Raw genomic sequence first — 17,059 nt, 5'->3', positions numbered from 1 at the left:
TCACCTTCTAGCGAAATATCTGTTCCATTAGAAGGGTAAAAGAGCAAAGTTTGACTGAAGTCAAGGCAGCCGATGGGGCCAGTATCAAACTGAAAGTCGTTGGGACGAAGATTGGGCCAACAGCAACTCATAGTTGCTCCCGTTCTGTTCTCGGGAGCATTCAAAGCGCCTCTTACACGCGGAGGGCCTCCAGCGAGAACAGACGCCGGGCAGTGCGGGCCAGCTCCTCATGACCTGTTCGGAGTGCCATGTAGATGGTATTAGAGAGAGATATGATAATCAGTTTTGTGGCTTTGTAGTTGAAAAGCCATGATACATTGCTCTGCCCCATACAATCAGCCTTCTGTACGGCGGCTAACATGCGTAATTGTGGGGAGGACAAGGTACATTACAGTTTAATGTTGCAAGTCAAGCCGCGGCAGGATGTCAAGGAACGGCAGCCCGGATGCTGGGGGGGGGAGGAGGGGTGTCAATCTGTCTATCGGTTCACGCCCTACCTGGCATTGTTCTGGCAACACACCACCTTCGAGGCCTTCCCTACGGGATCCACACAGAGGAAGAACGCGGTTCGGGACGTGGGCCACTCGGCGCTGTATTGCCTACCCAGCTCAAGGTCAGCTACTTCCCCGTTTTGTCGAGGGAGAAAAAGGAGCCTGGGCTTTCTCATTCATCTGTTAGCTCCCTCCCGACCACATGGCATGATGGGACCCTATTTTATGTCCCTACAACACATCACATTTGCACCCTCCCTGCAGTCACGTTGGCAAACTTTAGTCTCTATCATTCTTACGCTTTTCTCGTCGTTATAGATAGCGAGGTCTCTGGCAGCTCTTCCCGTGAGATCTGTCTCAGACCCTTCCTACGCCGCAATCCTGCCCCACAAACTGCCAGACAGTCAGATAACTTCAAACCGGTTCGTAAGGTAAGACGCCTTCGTCGACAGGAGTCAGTCATCACAGAGCGAACAAATCCGCTCTGATAAGAAAGCTTCTCGGCCGCTCGATTTTGGATTTTGAGGTTTGTCGTGATCTTCTCTTGTCTGTTGCATCTTCATCCCACTGTTCATCTTTTGCTTTCCACGCTCATCTGCCGGGGCCAACGGAAGTCAAACACTACTAAAGAGGCAGTCGACTAAACATCATGATGGATACAGACCGACAAGACAACCTCGGTTCGCCGCTGATCGAGGACTTCCTCGACTGTGAGAAGCTTATCGCCGACTTGGAAGGCGACACCACCAGCAGCAGCAGCCCTAGTACTCTCAGCACTCCACCTACAAGGACTCTCAAGCGCCTACACATCGACATCAGCATGACAAGCACCCAGTATCTAGCACCAGGAGTTAACCACTCCGATCGGATGGGTGTTGATGGCATGCCTGTCTGCTCCTCTGGTCCCGCTGCTGTTTCATACTCCACATCCGAAATGTCGCCATACAGCGCAGTATGTTCTACATGGCAAGTGCGATGAGTATGCAGAGAACTTGTGATCTAACCGTGCGCTGTTCCCAAACAGGTTTCTGCCGTTTCCTCTTTCAACTATCCGGCTGCTGCTGATCCTTCTCTGCTCACCCCTGTTTCCAGCGCTAGCAGCCCTCCGCTCTCACAAAGACCTCCTAAGAATCCAAGGACTTACCACTCTCAGACACTTTCGCCCCCAGTTTCGCAAGTACCTACTCCCCCTAATACATCTAAATTGTACTACGGCTATGAAGGACCCTCAAACGGCGGGAGTTCTTCGCCCATGACCGTGAACCCGGCAGCAACAGAAGGCGGTCATTTTGACGTCAACCCTTACGCAAACCATCATCCATCAACACCAAAGAGTGAGGTCCCGCCACTCGTCGATCCCTATCTTGGCTCATTCGCGGTGTCTGGGGGCAATGACAACGATGTGCACCATCCAATGCCCGACTACCCTTACCACGTCGACGTCGTCCCGAACGGGGTGTTTTTGGGCCAACAGCCCCTTCCTCATCCTATACAGCATCAGCGTATGCCTTCCGACGGACAAGCTCCTGCCATACCGCAAACGCATCCTCCCCAGTTCCGACCGCATTCGGCCCCCCAGGCCGGCACGATTGAGGATCTCCGGGCCTCTCAATTCCTTGGAGCCTACCCATCTCAAGCAGAGGTCAGCCCAGGAAGGAAGACACAACCTCGCAAAAAGCCTGCAGCGTCCAAAAAAGCCTCGCGCACGGCGAAGTCGACACCGCGGAATGGTTCTCCTGGACAGAGCCCAGATAGCAACCAGGATGAACCAGAAGAGGAGCTTGAGTTGGATCCAGAAGCACCCGAGGAGGAAAAGTATCTCTTCCAGCTGCGCAAGGAATATTTGTCGGAGAGGGGCAAGGGTATGTGGGAGGAGATGAAGGCGAGGTATTCCGAGCGGTTTCAGGGGAATTTCGAGAAGGCTTGTTTGCAGATGAAGGTGTCGCGTGCTGTAGCGCGGTATGGGATTTGGCCAAAGAAAGAGGTATGCTCTGATTTGTTGACGCCTGGAGTGCCTAGCACATCTGACATGAAGGCATAGGAACAACGGTTAAGGGAAGCATTCGAATACGTCGAGTCGATCCGATATCAACTCATCATCTCCCGCATGAAAGAGAACGGGGGCTGCCGAGTCTGGGATTGGAAACCCCAGCATATCGAGGCCAAGCTCATCAAAATGGGACTTGAGGAAAAGACCTTAGACGAAAAGACAGGATTCCGGCGACGCAAGAAGCTCACACGGAGACAAGCCAGCCCTCCGCACTCCGGAATGCATCCCAGCGTCGTCGGCGACTGGAGAAACGGCCTCGGCTTACACCATACATACCCTCACCACTTAGTCGCTCACCCCCAACAACTACACGCCCGTCCGTTCGAACACATGGTTCCCCCCGAAGACTCCACAAATGTGATAGCGTCCTTCACGTCAGATGTCGAAACCATTGATGACAGCATCCTCGACCAGATTTATGGCCGACGTAACTCCCACGGCATCAAGGAAGAGCGTGACTTTACCCCTGAAAGCATGGACATGCCGTGTACCAATGCGAACTATGACCAACAAGCTAAGCCAAATGGGCTAGCTAGTACCGCAGCTCTGACTGAACAACAGCGATGTAGTGAGCGAATTGCGCGCCAGGCCGCTTGCGAGCAATTGATGCAACAACTTTCGAGGAACGCAACTCCATATGGGGTACCAACAGCCCAGGCAGTGCAACAATAGCATGGTAATTTGGGCTGGGAAGTATGAGGATAGAGATTATACCATGATTTCTCTGGATGTGATTTGGAAACGTTAATGACTTGGGCGGCGGTTCATTTCTTTTTTTTTTTTTACGGTTTACCAGCCCTCCTCCGGAGTACATTTTATGGTTCCGAACACTCCTTTGTCCTTTGTATATCATCTCTTTGTTTTTCCATCAAGTCATAAAGGGGAAGATGGTAGCCTCACATGGGAAAACAGTCTTTACAGTCACTGGCTATTTGCATAACCCGAGTCATCTAGCACACATGCTCTCTGCATCTCCTTCTTTCTTTGAGTTTTGTATTTGTTCATAGAGAGACTTTTCATTGCTTTTTCTGTACCCCCTGATTTCTCCTCCTTAGGATAAGTAGGGAATCTCATGTGGCAATGGCGTTTTGGACTGGTTGTTAGGTATCTACAAAGTGTGGATCTATTTATCAAGGTATTGAGGAAGGCGAAGAACTGCCTAAGCACGTTTCTCATGGGGTCATGACAGGGTTTTCAAGAGTCGTTCGGGTTGGCTCTGTCACCGATTAGCCCTTTTGGACTTGCTGAGGACAAAGAAGAGGGGAAATCAAGGATATAGGCAGCTCTAGTGTGGTATACATCTAATAAATAGAGGCCATGTATTTTGCTCGGGTCTGTAGTATCGTGATGAGCGTTGACCCAGAGACCCCAACTTACTGCCAACCATCCTGTCTCCACCGTGCACGTCTCAGGGTCAACTGGAATCTTGCCCATTGAAAAGCAGAACGCCAATCATCCATCAATTAATTCTTGCTTTCTTAATTCTTACCGTAATTTCTTTCTCCATGTTTCTACATTCAGTGCAATTTGAAGTGCAAAGGTGACATCCAAATCTTGAAACCGGCGTAGGCTGCTTGTTAGTTGTCCTGTGATCTGCGGATTGATGGTGACGTACAGCCACGCCGACGTCTCGCGGATCCAGATCATCAAAGATCTCCGGAGATTGTGTAACAAAGCACACATCTACCAGCAGCGATGCCAAGTGCATATGTAACATCCTGTCAGAACTGACCACTCAAGTAAGAGGAGTGCATGTGGTAACGCACTGCAAGATGAACGCAAGCTCAGGGCTTTTGATCGCTATCGCCGATTTATTTGGACCTCGCCGAGCTCAATATTCCGTATCATGGATTTTTGAGGAGAGCTGACTGGATTTGTTATGAAAACATACTTTGAGGACAAACCCAAACTTAGTCAAGGCTCGTATTCTGGGGTAATACAAGATAAACTCCCGATTGTATGCGGCGCAAGAGGGGTCAACAGTTGGGTTAGGGAAGTTCCGATCAACGACGGTTAGATTCATACCCCCATATAACTTGAGTTTCTTACCACTCTGTGTTGCGTGACCAAACTCAAGATCATACACTCGAGTTCAAGGGCATTCTGAGGAGCCTCAAAAATTTTACGAATTGAGTAGTTAAAAAAGCCGATTACATCATCAAGCGTGTCCCTTCTCCCTGTGTCCTTCGACTGCTCCGTACTGCTACATACGCACATTTTTGCTCGGTGCCTCAATTGCCGTAGCACGAGAGCTTGAAACAAAACAGCTTCCCTCAGCCCAAAATGTAAGCAATTGTACCCTGCATCTTAAACAGAAATTCTATGTCTTCGTTGTGGGCCATAAGGCTGTAAGGATAAGGCATACGAGATCTAGATCACATGAGAGATTCAAGTTCCGATGAAGTGTACACATGGACCTTACGTGATGATGAGGAAATGAGATGCTTTCTTTCTTTTCTACGTTTCTGAACACCCAAAGAACATGCGGCACAGGAGTGAATTTGAAACGTTCGATGTTTGACAAGCAAAAGTGTAAAGCTTCCATGGTTCTACTTGTTTTCCTCCAACTGGTGGGCTTCGTGTGGGTGTGTTTCTGTTTATTGGATAAGAGGGGGCTAAGGAAAGGGCACAAACTATGAGAGTATTCCGGTATTTGCCTATGCGTCCCAGGGGTAAATAACTGGCTTGAGGGCAAGAGATCGCCGGTGATGTCACCTGCCTGTCAATGGACAGAGCTTCTAAAACCACAACAACCCTCCAAGCAGCAACTGCTTAACGGTTCGAGCTCCATTCCTAGGGATATCGGCGATATCCAATATCGACACTACATAGTAGACAAGTGTCACAGCCGTAGCCAATAACGAGACACGTCACTGGGGCCCATTAGCCAGCCAGCCGGTGACCACCGGGACCGAAACGGGGATATTTGGAAGCACGGGAATATGGTGCAATATTAGGCCTACTTTGCTTCCCCGCGTTTTAAGACTAGATGCGCGTGGAAGGTCCCGGTGAGATTTCAGTCTGTCCGTCAGGATCACCAGACATGATAGGACATGCCTCTCCCGGATGTACACTATCTAGGCATTGACAGATCTACCCACGTCCGCCTGACTGTTGAAGATATTCTCTCCGTCTTTTCCTGCCGCATGCGGATAGATAAAGGATCACATATCTTGGGCAACGGTTTGCAAGGAAAACGTGATGGTATGTGAGCTTAGATTGCCATGTTTCGTGTAGTGTAGTTGAACCTGGAGGGTGGCAGCATTGCAAATTGGTTTGCCCTCTGCTTGACCTTTGTAGGAGTTCCCCGTGTGATTGGGGACTCAACTGCAACTGGCCCGAACAGGAGCTTGGGAAACGGCAACCTGAATGCTCCCGTTTGGTAGTTGAGACAAGCATCTCATCTTTTCCACTTGCCTTCTCTTCAGTTTCGTCATCCTAAGGCATATTTCTCTGGGACAGATACAAATAATATGGTAACTCTCTCGACTGAATCTGATGCCTTCTTTGTTGTAGACACTGTTTATCGAGCTCTCATCCGCAGTCTCCATCATGGCTGCCGGAACTGATGCCGAGATGCATGGGTAAGGCCGCCCCACGGCATTGGTTCCAGGTTTGCGGCAAACCAAGACTTTTTTGCATCTACAGAGATTGCAGACGCCATACCCTTCTGCTGGAATAATCTTCTCCATCAAGGACCTATCACTCAAAGCTCGGTTCCTGGACGTTGAAATCGAACCGTGAAGGTGAAGACTGTCATGGCATCACGTCTGCTCATCTCGGATAATCAAAAACCCATGGTCGTAGGCGCATCTATGGGTCGAATCACGCAGGCAGGGACGCATGAGGTCGTCGTTTATTGGGTAGACAGCTGCCGTTCGGTCAAGAGGAATGTCTGGACGAGCGGGATAGGTAAATCTGGCTGAATGAGAAGTGGGTGAGTAGGCCCGAAACTGAACCCAACTTGGGCAAGCTCAGGGGTGTCGGGGCCGTGGATTTGCATATAGGGCCTATGAGCTGAACAGCGGGGAAGATGTCCCGGGCTCTTCACCGATATGTCCGTTCGGCTGTATTCCGTGGCTGGAGATTGAGCCAGAGAGGCTTCTTTCCTGGATTGAGTTACCTGGTGTCCCTGCAGGGCGATGCCTACCACAACGATCAAGCACCGCTTTATGAATGGTGAGGGCGAAGATATCTCTGAACAAATTCAGCAGGCAATGAAAGAGTTCGAGTAACAAGGAAAGTTGCCAATAAAAGCTAACCTCAGCCGTGGATCTAAAATATCAGAAGAGGTCGGAATGGACAGCAGTCGTGTCAATGGACATGGACATGGTAAAGAGGTCGGGAGGGCGTATTGGTGTCTTTCGGGGTCAACTAACAGGAGCTGGCCCCATGTCCATGCCCTTGGTGTATGAACGGGACTCCAGCGAGCCAGCGAGTCGAGCAAAAAAGATCAGTGTGGAATCGGCAGAACAAGCAACGAGATCAGGTGCTGATACTGTGCCCGATGTTGGGCCCTTGTGTCCCGTCGCTCGTCGCAGGGTGCCTGCATCCAACCAGAACATCCAGAGTAGAGCGCCGTTGGAACGTTCAGGGTAACACACAGGCAGCAGCGCATGTTAACCCTCCTGAGGCTCGGAGGGGCCGTGCCGTATGTATTGTTGTGTCCTTTGGAATACGAATGACGGGACTGGCCGAGTGCGTGCGCATTCCCCAACGGATTGGCAAGGGTGCGGCGTGACAAGCACATCGGAGGAAGTCCTGCTGGGACCGCAACGACAGCAGGGTTCCTGATCCGGGGGACGCGGCCGCGGGAAGTGGGAGCCCGGCAAGTAGTGGACCCGGGTTGGAAATCTCGCCTCACACCTGGCAGCAGGCAGTGCCCTTCACCTTAACCGTGATCGTGACCGAAGACGCGACCTTGATGTCCCAGAACAGCTCAGTGGAGACAGACCTGCGCCTTGGCTCTTGGCATCAGATGGGAGCTCGCGCCTGCAGAGCCGCTGCGCCAAGCAATGGGGAAAGTGGGTCCATTGGGTTAAGGCCAGCTTCGTCGCAAATCGCAACCTGGGGACATCGCCAAGTGCAAGTGCAACAAGACAGCCAGCTCCTTCCAGGTCCCTAACCGTAGGAAACTGTTCCTGCGCTGAACTGAACTGTTGAAGTTACGCTTAGTCAGCACGGGCTGTGTAAACCGTGTGACAGCAAACAGCTCACCAGCAGACGAACGTCCCAGCAACCGGGACAATCAAAGAGCCCCTCCGAGTTGACTTTTGAGCGATCGAATCCTGCCTTTGGGAGCCAGCTACGGAGAATCTTGGAGGCCTGTCCCGACTGCTTAGACGCGCGCTTGTGCTCCCATCAACTCTGCCAAGCCGATCCTTAGCTTGGCCCCTCCTCGTCGCTTTGGCGCCCTTTTCATAACTCGAAACAGCGGCAGCATCCATCCGGAGGCACATGTGGCGTTGGTCCTCGCTTTGGCCCAGGTGATGCCCGACCGGCATGAGCTGCCGTTTCTTGGCTGCCGGCGACTCCCGGCCCGGCGCCCGCGACTCTGTGATCATTCGACCATCTCGGAGCTGGTGGCACATACTGATACTGGCTGGCCATGTTCTGTTTTGGGCATGGGCCGCTCTGGCCCTGTTCCTGCCCCAATGGTCTGTCATCCCCGTCGTAGCGGCTATGCGCCCTGACCGGGTGAGGGCCTTACGGCGGGAGACTGTCGAGATGTTTTACTATGGCTTCGACAATTACATGAAAGTTGCCTTCCCTGAGGATGAGGTGCGGTCTTCTGACTCCTTGTCGCTGGCTAGATTCTTGGACGCTGACCGACGTTCATAACCAGCTCCGACCTGTATCTTGCACCCCGCTAACTCGAGATTTGAAAAATCCTCGCAACTTTGAGCTCAACGATGTCCTGGGCAACTATTCGCTCACTCTGATTGACAGCCTCTCGACCCTGGCTATTCTTGCCTCTGCTCCTGCTGAAGATAGTGGCACTGGCCCAAAGGCTCTCAGAGACTTCCAAGATGGCGTCGCAGCCTTGGTCGAGCAATACGGGGACGGTCGCCCCGGTCCCTCAGGGGTTGGGCGACGGGCGCGAGGTTTCGACCTAGACAGCAAAGTTCAGGTCTTCGAAACCGTCATTCGTGGTGTTGGTGGTCTACTGAGTGCTCACCTTTTCGCTATCGGTGCACTGCCCATCACTGGGTACCAACCACTTCGTCAAGAGGACGATTTGTTCAACCCACCTCCAATCCCCTGGCCGAATGGATTCACATATGATGGCCAGCTGCTCAGGTTGGCTCTGGATCTGGCGCAACGGCTTCTCCCCGCGTTCTACACGAAGACCGGGTTACCATATCCACGTGTCAACCTTCGTCATGGCATCCCGTTCTACGTCAATTCCCCCCTACACGAGGACCCGCCAGCCAAAGGTACCACAGAAGGCCCTCCTGAAATCACGGAGACCTGCAGTGCCGGCGCTGGCTCACTAGTTCTCGAGTTTACTGTCCTTAGTCGTCTTACCGGTGACCCACGGTTCGAACAGGCGGCGAAGAGGGCCTTCTGGGCTGTTTGGTATCGCAAGAGCCAAATCGGCCTAATTGGCGCCGGTGTCGATGCAGAACAAGGACACTGGATAGGAACATATTCGGTCATCGGTGCTGGTGCCGATAGTTTTTTCGAGTACGCCTTGAAGTCGCACATTCTTCTCTCCGGCCATGCCCTGCCAAACCAAACTCATCCCTCTCCCCTGCACAAAGATGTCAACTGGATGGATCCCAATACTCTTTTCGAGCCGTTGAGCGATGCCGAGAATTCTGCCGAGTCCTTCCTTGAAGCCTGGCATCACGCTCATGCGGCTATCAAGCGACATTTATACAGCGAGCGTGAACACCCTCATTATGACAACGTAAACCTATGGACCGGTTCTCTGGTCTCACACTGGGTCGACAGTCTCGGCGCCTACTACTCCGGCTTACTAGTCTTGGCTGGAGAAGTGGACGAGGCAATTGAGACCAACTTGCTCTATGCTGCCATTTGGACGCGATACGCAGCCTTACCCGAGCGATGGTCTCTTCGAGAGAAAACAGTCGAAGGCGGCTTAGGTTGGTGGCCGTTGCGGCCCGAGTTCATCGAATCTACCTACCATTTGTATCGCGCCACCAAGGATCCCTGGTACCTGTACGTAGGAGAGATGGTGCTTCGGGATATCACAAGGCGCTGTTGGACTCCTTGTGGCTGGGCCGGCCTTCAAAATGTTCTCAGCGGTGAAAAGAGTGATCGAATGGAGAGTTTCTTCCTCGGCGAGACCACCAAGTACATGTACTTGCTGTTCGATGATGACCATCCCCTCAACAAACTAGACGCCTCTTTCGTTTTCACCACCGAAGGCCATCCATTGATTCTCCCGAAGCCCAAATCTGCAAGAAGATCTCGCAACTCACCGAGGTCCAGTCAAAAGGCCTTGACTGTATACCAGGGCGAGGGCTTCACCAACTCATGCCCTCCTCGGCCCTCCATCACTCCGCTGTCCGGCTCAGTTATTGCTGCCAGGGATGACATTTATCATCCAGCCAGGATGGTGGACCTGCATCTTCTTACTACGTCCAAGCACGCCTTAGATGGCGGCCAGATGTCTGGTCAGCACATGGCTAAGTCCAATTACACCTTATATCCCTGGACTCTTCCTCCAGAGCTGCTTCCCAGCAACGGCACCTGTGCCAAGGTCTACCAGCCGCACGAGGTGACTCTCGAATTTGCGTCCAACACACAGCAAGTCCTAGGAGGAAGCGCATTCAATTTTATGCTGTCTGGCCAAAATCTGGAGCGCCTTTCTACAGACCGCATACGGGTGTTGAGTTTATCAGGGCTAAAGATTACGTTGCAGCTTGTCGAGGAGGGTGAACGGGAATGGCGAGTGACAAAGCTGAACGGAATACCCCTCGGACGGGATGAGTATGTCGTGATCAACCGCGCCATTCTCGGTGATGTGTCGGATCCAAGGTTCAACCTGGTCCGAGATCCCGTCATTGCGAAGCTTCAGCAGCTCCACCAAGTCAACCTCCTCGATGATACCACCACGGAGGAGCACCCTGATAACCTCGACACGCTCGATACAGCTAGTGCCATCGACCTCCCGCAAGACCAATCCTCCGACTCTGAAGTCCCCGACCCCGCCAACCTTTCCGCCCTCCTCCCTGACCTCAGCTCCTTCGTCAAATCCCTCTTTGCCCGCCTCTCTAACCTCACTTCTCCCTCACCCGACCCCTCTTCCAACCTCCCCCTAAACGTGGTGATCAACCAAACAGCCATTCTCCCCACCGGCATCGGCGCCGCCCCCCTTCCCCCAGCAGCCAGCAATTCCCCCTCCGGCGCCCCGATCCCCGTCTTCGGGCCCGTACCCGAGTCCCTCTTCCCCTGGAAAACGATATACGCTGCAGGTGAGGCTTGCGCGGGTCCATTACCTGACTCGGCGCCAAGGGAGAACCAGGTAATTCTGATTCGTCGCGGAGGGTGTAGTTTCAGTGATAAACTTGCCAATATCCCGGCATTTACGCCATCCGAGGAATCACTTCAACTGGTCGTGGTTGTGTCAGACGATGAGCATGAAGGGCAAAGTGGATTGGTGAGGCCTTTGCTGGATGAGATACAACACACACCGGGGGGGATGCCGAGACGGCATCCGATTGCTATGGTGATGGTTGGGGGCGGAGAGACGGTGTATCAGCAGTTGAGTGTGGCGAGTGCTATTGGGATACAGAGGAGGTATTATATTGAGAGTTCGGGGGTAAAGGTGAAGAACATCATTGTTGATGATGGAGATGGGGGTGTTGATGGGTGATTAAGAATGATTCGTATGTGTCTCTGAGGTTGTGTATACGATGGGGATACCAGACTTAATATTGAAGATTTGGCTTAGGACTAGGCTGTGTGTACATACGGTTGAACCTGCTGTCGTGGATACCAATGTTCGAAAGTGTTTGTGTCCAATATTCAGACATCAGTCACTTGTGCCTACTCTTTGTTGTGTATATGATACCCGGGGCATAGCTCTTAACAGACTGTCAAGAAGTCACAAACTTTGTACTAAGTAATTGTCAGAGGAAACAATTGTACTCCCTCTGTTTACCCACACAATCCCATTACTCCCATCAAATAGTATCCTCTTTCCTTGACAAGAGAAAAAAAATTTGTTGAAAACCTCCATAACGCCAGGTAGTGCATTATCCGTCCCGTCTCATTTCATTACAGGGTTGAAAACCCAAACTTGTCCATTCATCCGAGCCCTTGAAAAACACAACTTTCACAGGGGTGGAAGAAAGTGAAATGTCGCAGAGCCGAACCGAACCACTGAGCCTGAGCCTCGGCCTTCCCCGTCCGCCTTTATTAAAAGAACTAGGCTCTCGTGAAGTACGCCTAAGTAAAACATATATCCCGTCCGAGAAAAATTTTCTGCTACGTGCGTTTAGTGAGTCATTAGGCGGTGGTAGTTGAGACCTTGCAAGCGGGAAGGTGGTAATGAAATACGGTGTCAGCAACGCCGTAGGCGAGAGCCGTCCGCAGCAGTCGTACGTAAGTGTTTGCGTTCTTTTACTCGTTGGTCTCGAGAAGGGTGACAACGGGCACGTCACCAAGCTTGGAACGGCCGTTAAGGACGGGAATTTCAAGAATGAACAGATAGCCGATCAAATCGCCGCCCAGTTGCTTGACCAGGGAGGCGGCAGCCGCAGCAGAACCACCTGTTGGGAACACATTAGCGTTACGTAATATTACCATCAGTGCTGTAATTTTCAAACGATGACAAGGGATGTAGGTTCTCGGGAGAAAAAGCCCCGATCGACCCGATTGACAAGGGTCTGATAACGGCTTCGGCAACGCCCGATAGTGGGGTTTTCAGGTGAAGAGACGGAGCGGGGCACAGCGAAAGATTGCGTTTCTGATGGGCAGCACACTCACCGGTAGCGATAATGTCGTCGACAATGAGAACCCGCTGGCCGGGCTTCACAGCGCCCTCCTGCATCTGGAAGAAATCGGTCCCATACTCCTTCTCGTAGGCGGCCGTCACGCAAGGGCCGGGCATCTTGCCCTTTTTGCGGACGGGCACGAAGCTGGCGCCGAGACGCAGGGCAAGCGAAGGACCAAACAAGAAGCCGCGGGCATCCAGGCCGACAATGACATCGGGTTTCGCCTGCTCGCCGAATAGCTCGAGCACCTGAAGTTCCAAGGCGCGCAGCAGCGTCGCGTGGATCGAAACGTCCTGGAAGAGCGGGAGAATGTCGATAAAGTTGATGCCGGGGATCGGGAAGTCCGGGAAGCGTTTGAGGGCACCCAGTAGAGTTATCTTTGTACGGGCGAGTTCGGAGGAACCGGCGGCGGCGGCGGCGGGCTGTCCTCTCTCGTGGGCATCGCTGGCGCTGGCGTTGGTTGCGGCAGTGCTAATAGGAGAGGCTTTAGACGCAGCCTGAGAAGAGCTGGTGGCGTTGGCGAGAGCGTTCATTGTGAAAAAGAGAAAAAGGAAGGAGAGAGGGAGAGGAGGGGCAGGCAGGCACAAATGTCGTGTCTTGTAGTAGCAGTAAAGAGCGCAAAAATTGCGAAAAAAAAAATTGCAGCAACAGTAACAGCTGGAAGCAGCCAGGAGGGTGCGCGCAAGACAAGGTGACAAGGCGGGAATGGGAATGGCTGGTTGCCGGTTGGTGGTGTCAGCGGCAGCGGGAGCAGGTGCGAGGTGCGAGGTGCAGTGGATGTGGATGGAAGGAGGCAAACGAGCCGCGAGCGAATTGGATACGGAGCCGTCAAACTGTCACAGGCTCACAGCCTACAGGGTGCAAAAAAATTGAAATTGGAAACTGACACGGCCCCTCCTGGAAAGCAGAACAAGTGCCAGTGGAGCCTGTGAAAAGACCATCGATGTGTGTTGCAATCCGGCCCGGTGATGGATGGGCCATTTACGCAACTTCTGATGGAGGACATCCCCGTCACGGAGCACGAAGGGGCGTTTTGTGTAGCGCCAGCGAGTTGCTGTTTCGGGATAGCTGCCTGCCCTGAACTGCCAAATATGGCTTGAAGTTCTGGAAGATGGGCCTGATCTGCGCCTATTTCATGTTTCATCAGGGCTATTGTGCTACTATTTTGCTTTTATTCTGGTTGATTCGAGACCTGTCTCCCGAATTACTTGAAATTGCCATCTAATCCACGGGTAGTCGAAATACCCAGTGGGCATTGCAAGTGCACAAGGATGCTACGCCTAGGTGACGAAGACGCGAGATGGAAGGTGGGGCAGACACCGTCTTCTGGAAGCTACAGCAGGCAGCGAGCGTTGTGGAATCTGATAACATTATCTCGGGGCAAGATAGGGCAAGAATCAGGATGAAAATAGGGGAAATTTAGCCCAATAAAGAGCCCAAGTGGAAACGAACATGAGCTCTTTGCATAGCTCGAAAACATCTTCGCTGTCCTGTATGAACTGTCCAGTTTAGTCCAACACTTTCACCTCATCTCTACTTGGACTACCTGCATCATCCCTCCTGCCCCATCTCTACCCATCTCTAGTTCGGCGTGCCCGCAAAGCCATGCTAGTTGCTTTCTTACCGGTTGCGGGCAATCTGCAAGCCACAAGTTGGGGTTCTGCAGCAGCCAAACTCACAGCCGCCATTCTCACTGGACACCATCATCGTGATGCCAGCTCACACACGTATTCTCTGATCTAAGGAGACCTTCCAGCTCGGGGCTTATTGGCGACGAATTCTGGCCTCTATCGCCACTCGTTAAAGTTGTTGCTCATTCATACATCTCTTCTCTTGCGGGCCCAAAGGCACGCCGGATCCAGGCCGTGTCAAGAAATGCCTGGTAATGCCTGGTTGAATGAGGCCACGCACATCTCGTAACGCTTAACAGCGAGATTATGTAACTCTCACAGACCCGCTCACGCTTTCACACTTGGCACACGCCCAACTGGACTTGGCGTACTTGGATCCCAGTCGTGCTGCGAGCTGCAATGATTACGGAGACCAAAGACCACAGCGCTCAGCTGAGAATGAGATACGACCGCGGAACATCGTCGATCAGCCTCCTCCGTTACGCCTGTAACGAAGTGACAAAGCAGTGAAGTGTTTCCCTCTCGCTCCACTCACTGATCTCACCATCATGGTGCCACTAAACGCATCCACTGGCTTATCACAATGGCCAATTGCCGTTCCCACACCCCCACGGCAAAATCACGGCCTTGACGCACCTCTCCCATTGCCGCGGATGGCGGATTGGGAGATGTGATGGGCCAGAGGCCAAGTCACTGCTGTCCAGGTTGCAGGCTGCCAACAGCTCAACGACTGGTCGCTGTTAAACCCGTTCTTGAATAGTGATTGTTACCGGCTTCTCGTATACAGCTCAGCTCGAGAGGGGCTACCCCCCTGCGCTTGTCCTGCTGCAGTCAGGTACGATCCGGATTTCATTCTCGAGTTTACCCAGGTGTGTTTGGTTGATGCGTCCTCGTCACATCAGCCCTATGTGTTTATGTACCTGCTTCTTTATATGGTAGACCTGGTGTGAGCTAGTTTCCAGGCATCTTTCTCGGATGCGTCTGCTGGGCACCGTTCGTCATGCTGAAGCTGCATAAACTGGCCGATCAGAGCAGCCAATACAATCCAGCAAGCCGAGCACGGAGCAGGCCGAACAGTTTGGTGTTGAGATTTTGTCTTGACCACCATGTTAATGCGCGCATTTAGCGTTCGACAAATGGACTCTTCCAGGTCTCATAAGGAGCGTCACACTGTTTTCCGAAACCTGTTTTCGACCCGTATGCGCTTGAAGGTAGATGAGTATTGAGCTCGCTAACCTCTAGCAGCATTTACACGAAGGATTTCAAGAGGAATTAACTCCTGACAACACTCAAGAATTCTACCGTTATTGCCATGTTCCAACACGCTGGGACTAGAGCACAACTACTAGAAAGGTCTTGATATCTCTTACATAGCATGGCTCTTTGGTGTTTATAGAGACCTCATGGTTGTGCGAGCATTCTATCAACGGAGCTGCGTACATTCTCAAACGCCAAGTCAATGGTGCTGTTTCCCTCTGCCGAAGGCTCCATGTCTTTTGTTTCCCCTAATCTCTATAGTAGCTTTCTTTGTTGATCTGCTTTGACAAGACCTGGCCTAGTTTCCGATTCTTACCCCATTTTGGTGTGTCTCTAATTGAACATTCAGATCTGAAGCTTACCTGGACAACCCTCTCGTTTGATATATCTATTCCCCGGCTTCACGGTGAACTACGATGACCGTATCAAAGCAACAACACATCAGTAAAACACATATTCATATCCATCTTCCAGAAACGCAGATCGCCACGCCTTACGCAACTGATACCATTCGAACCCTCCTATCAGATTATGTCAACACTCTGCGAGCACCTCCCTGCAGGATCGGCTGCATATCTGGGGGGGGGGGCTGCACACGGTCGGGGCACCCCAGATTGGCAGATTCGAGATCGAGTCCATGCATGAGCCATGCAATAGATGCTGAGTGTTTTGGTGGGAATGGGCATGGGGTGAGGCCTGTATCATTTGGCTTGCATTGCCCGACAATTGGAATGGGGGACGTTATCTGCATTTAGGAGGATAGGGATGGAGGCGGCTGTCTTTCCGGAATTGGCCTTTTGGATGAAGAGGAGTTAGGGAATGTGTACACCCGTAACATACTGTTAAATAAGGAGCATAAACTACTGCTTTTAGTAACGATCTGCAAACCAACACAATCTAGCTAGGGAAAAGCTAGGGAATTCCTAACCAAGATTATCATTTCGTGGGTTCGCCAGTCCCAAACATCCCGCTCCAAGGTACGGTGACACTGCATGGACTATCACAACAACTGTTGCTGCATAGGATGCCTCTATCCCCCGATGCTTCTAGAACAGTAGCAGCAGCATCTCGGGGGAATCGCATCGGTGAGGGACAAAAAAAGAGATCTCATTGGTCATCATATGCCAGTGAGCCTTGGTGATTGCTGGATAGCATTCTGGTGTGATAATATTGAGTCACTGGTTGGGAATGGCAAAGGCTTTGAGGCAAGAGTACACCCTACCGTCGTTTCGATGAAACGATGTGTGGTTATGGAATAGAGGGTGGTCAAGAACAATATGTAGGGGAGTGAACTCGGAGGATCCCGTGGGATTTTTCTGTTAGCCAACATGTTCTCTACCCCTCCGCTACAAGAAGACCAGCCCATTTATAGTGATTGATTAGACAGTGCTCCTTCTCTACAATCTACTCTAACAATGCTTGCATGCTATGCTATGCCCTTAATAGATTACAGAGAGGGTATCGCGTAGCCAGTCCTATCATGTCTTATCAAGTCGTTAAGTCGTCCATCATGTAAGAGAGGGTAAAAGGGAAAAGGAAAGCATTCGAATGAAAACGGTAATGGGAAAGAAGCGGCGTTGTTATGAGGTAGCGTGATTAACCGAATCTCCAACAACGGCAAAAAATCCAGTCCTAAAGGCAAACCGGCCCATATCTGTATGG

General features: G+C 51.8%; 3 protein-coding genes across 3 annotated transcripts; 2 read left to right on the top strand and 1 right to left on the bottom strand.

Annotated features, from left to right (window-relative positions):
* Positions 1-1,140: 1,140 nt before the first annotated feature.
* CTHT_0058740 (uncharacterized protein) lies at positions 1,141-3,213 on the top strand (the record flags this gene model as incomplete). The annotated part of the gene is made up of 3 exons (XM_006696131.1): positions 1,141-1,443; positions 1,516-2,475; positions 2,533-3,213. The coding sequence occupies 3 exons, from the start codon at positions 1,141-1,143 to the stop codon at positions 3,211-3,213; spliced, it is 1,944 nt and encodes a 647-aa protein (XP_006696194.1).
* Positions 3,214-8,043: 4,830 nt separating this feature from the next.
* On the top strand, positions 8,044-11,386 carry CTHT_0058730 (alpha mannosidase-like protein; the record flags this gene model as incomplete). The annotated part of the gene is made up of 2 exons (XM_006696130.1): positions 8,044-8,322; positions 8,387-11,386. The coding sequence occupies 2 exons, from the start codon at positions 8,044-8,046 to the stop codon at positions 11,384-11,386; spliced, it is 3,279 nt and encodes a 1,092-aa protein (XP_006696193.1).
* A 749-nt stretch (positions 11,387-12,135) lies between these two features.
* On the bottom strand, positions 12,136-13,042 carry CTHT_0058720 (uncharacterized protein; the record flags this gene model as incomplete). Its single annotated transcript, XM_006696129.1, has 2 exons — positions 12,136-12,284; positions 12,502-13,042. 2 exons carry the CDS (start codon positions 13,040-13,042, stop codon positions 12,136-12,138), a joined length of 690 nt encoding a protein of 229 aa, XP_006696192.1.
* Between the last annotated feature and the right edge of the window lie 4,017 nt (positions 13,043-17,059).

This window comes from Thermochaetoides thermophila, assembly GCF_000221225.1.
Source record: "Thermochaetoides thermophila DSM 1495 unplaced genomic scaffold scf7180000011820, whole genome shotgun sequence".
NCBI lineage: Eukaryota > Fungi > Ascomycota > Sordariomycetes > Sordariales > Chaetomiaceae > Thermochaetoides > Thermochaetoides thermophila.
This window is presented reverse-complemented; position numbering and strand designations above follow the sequence as displayed.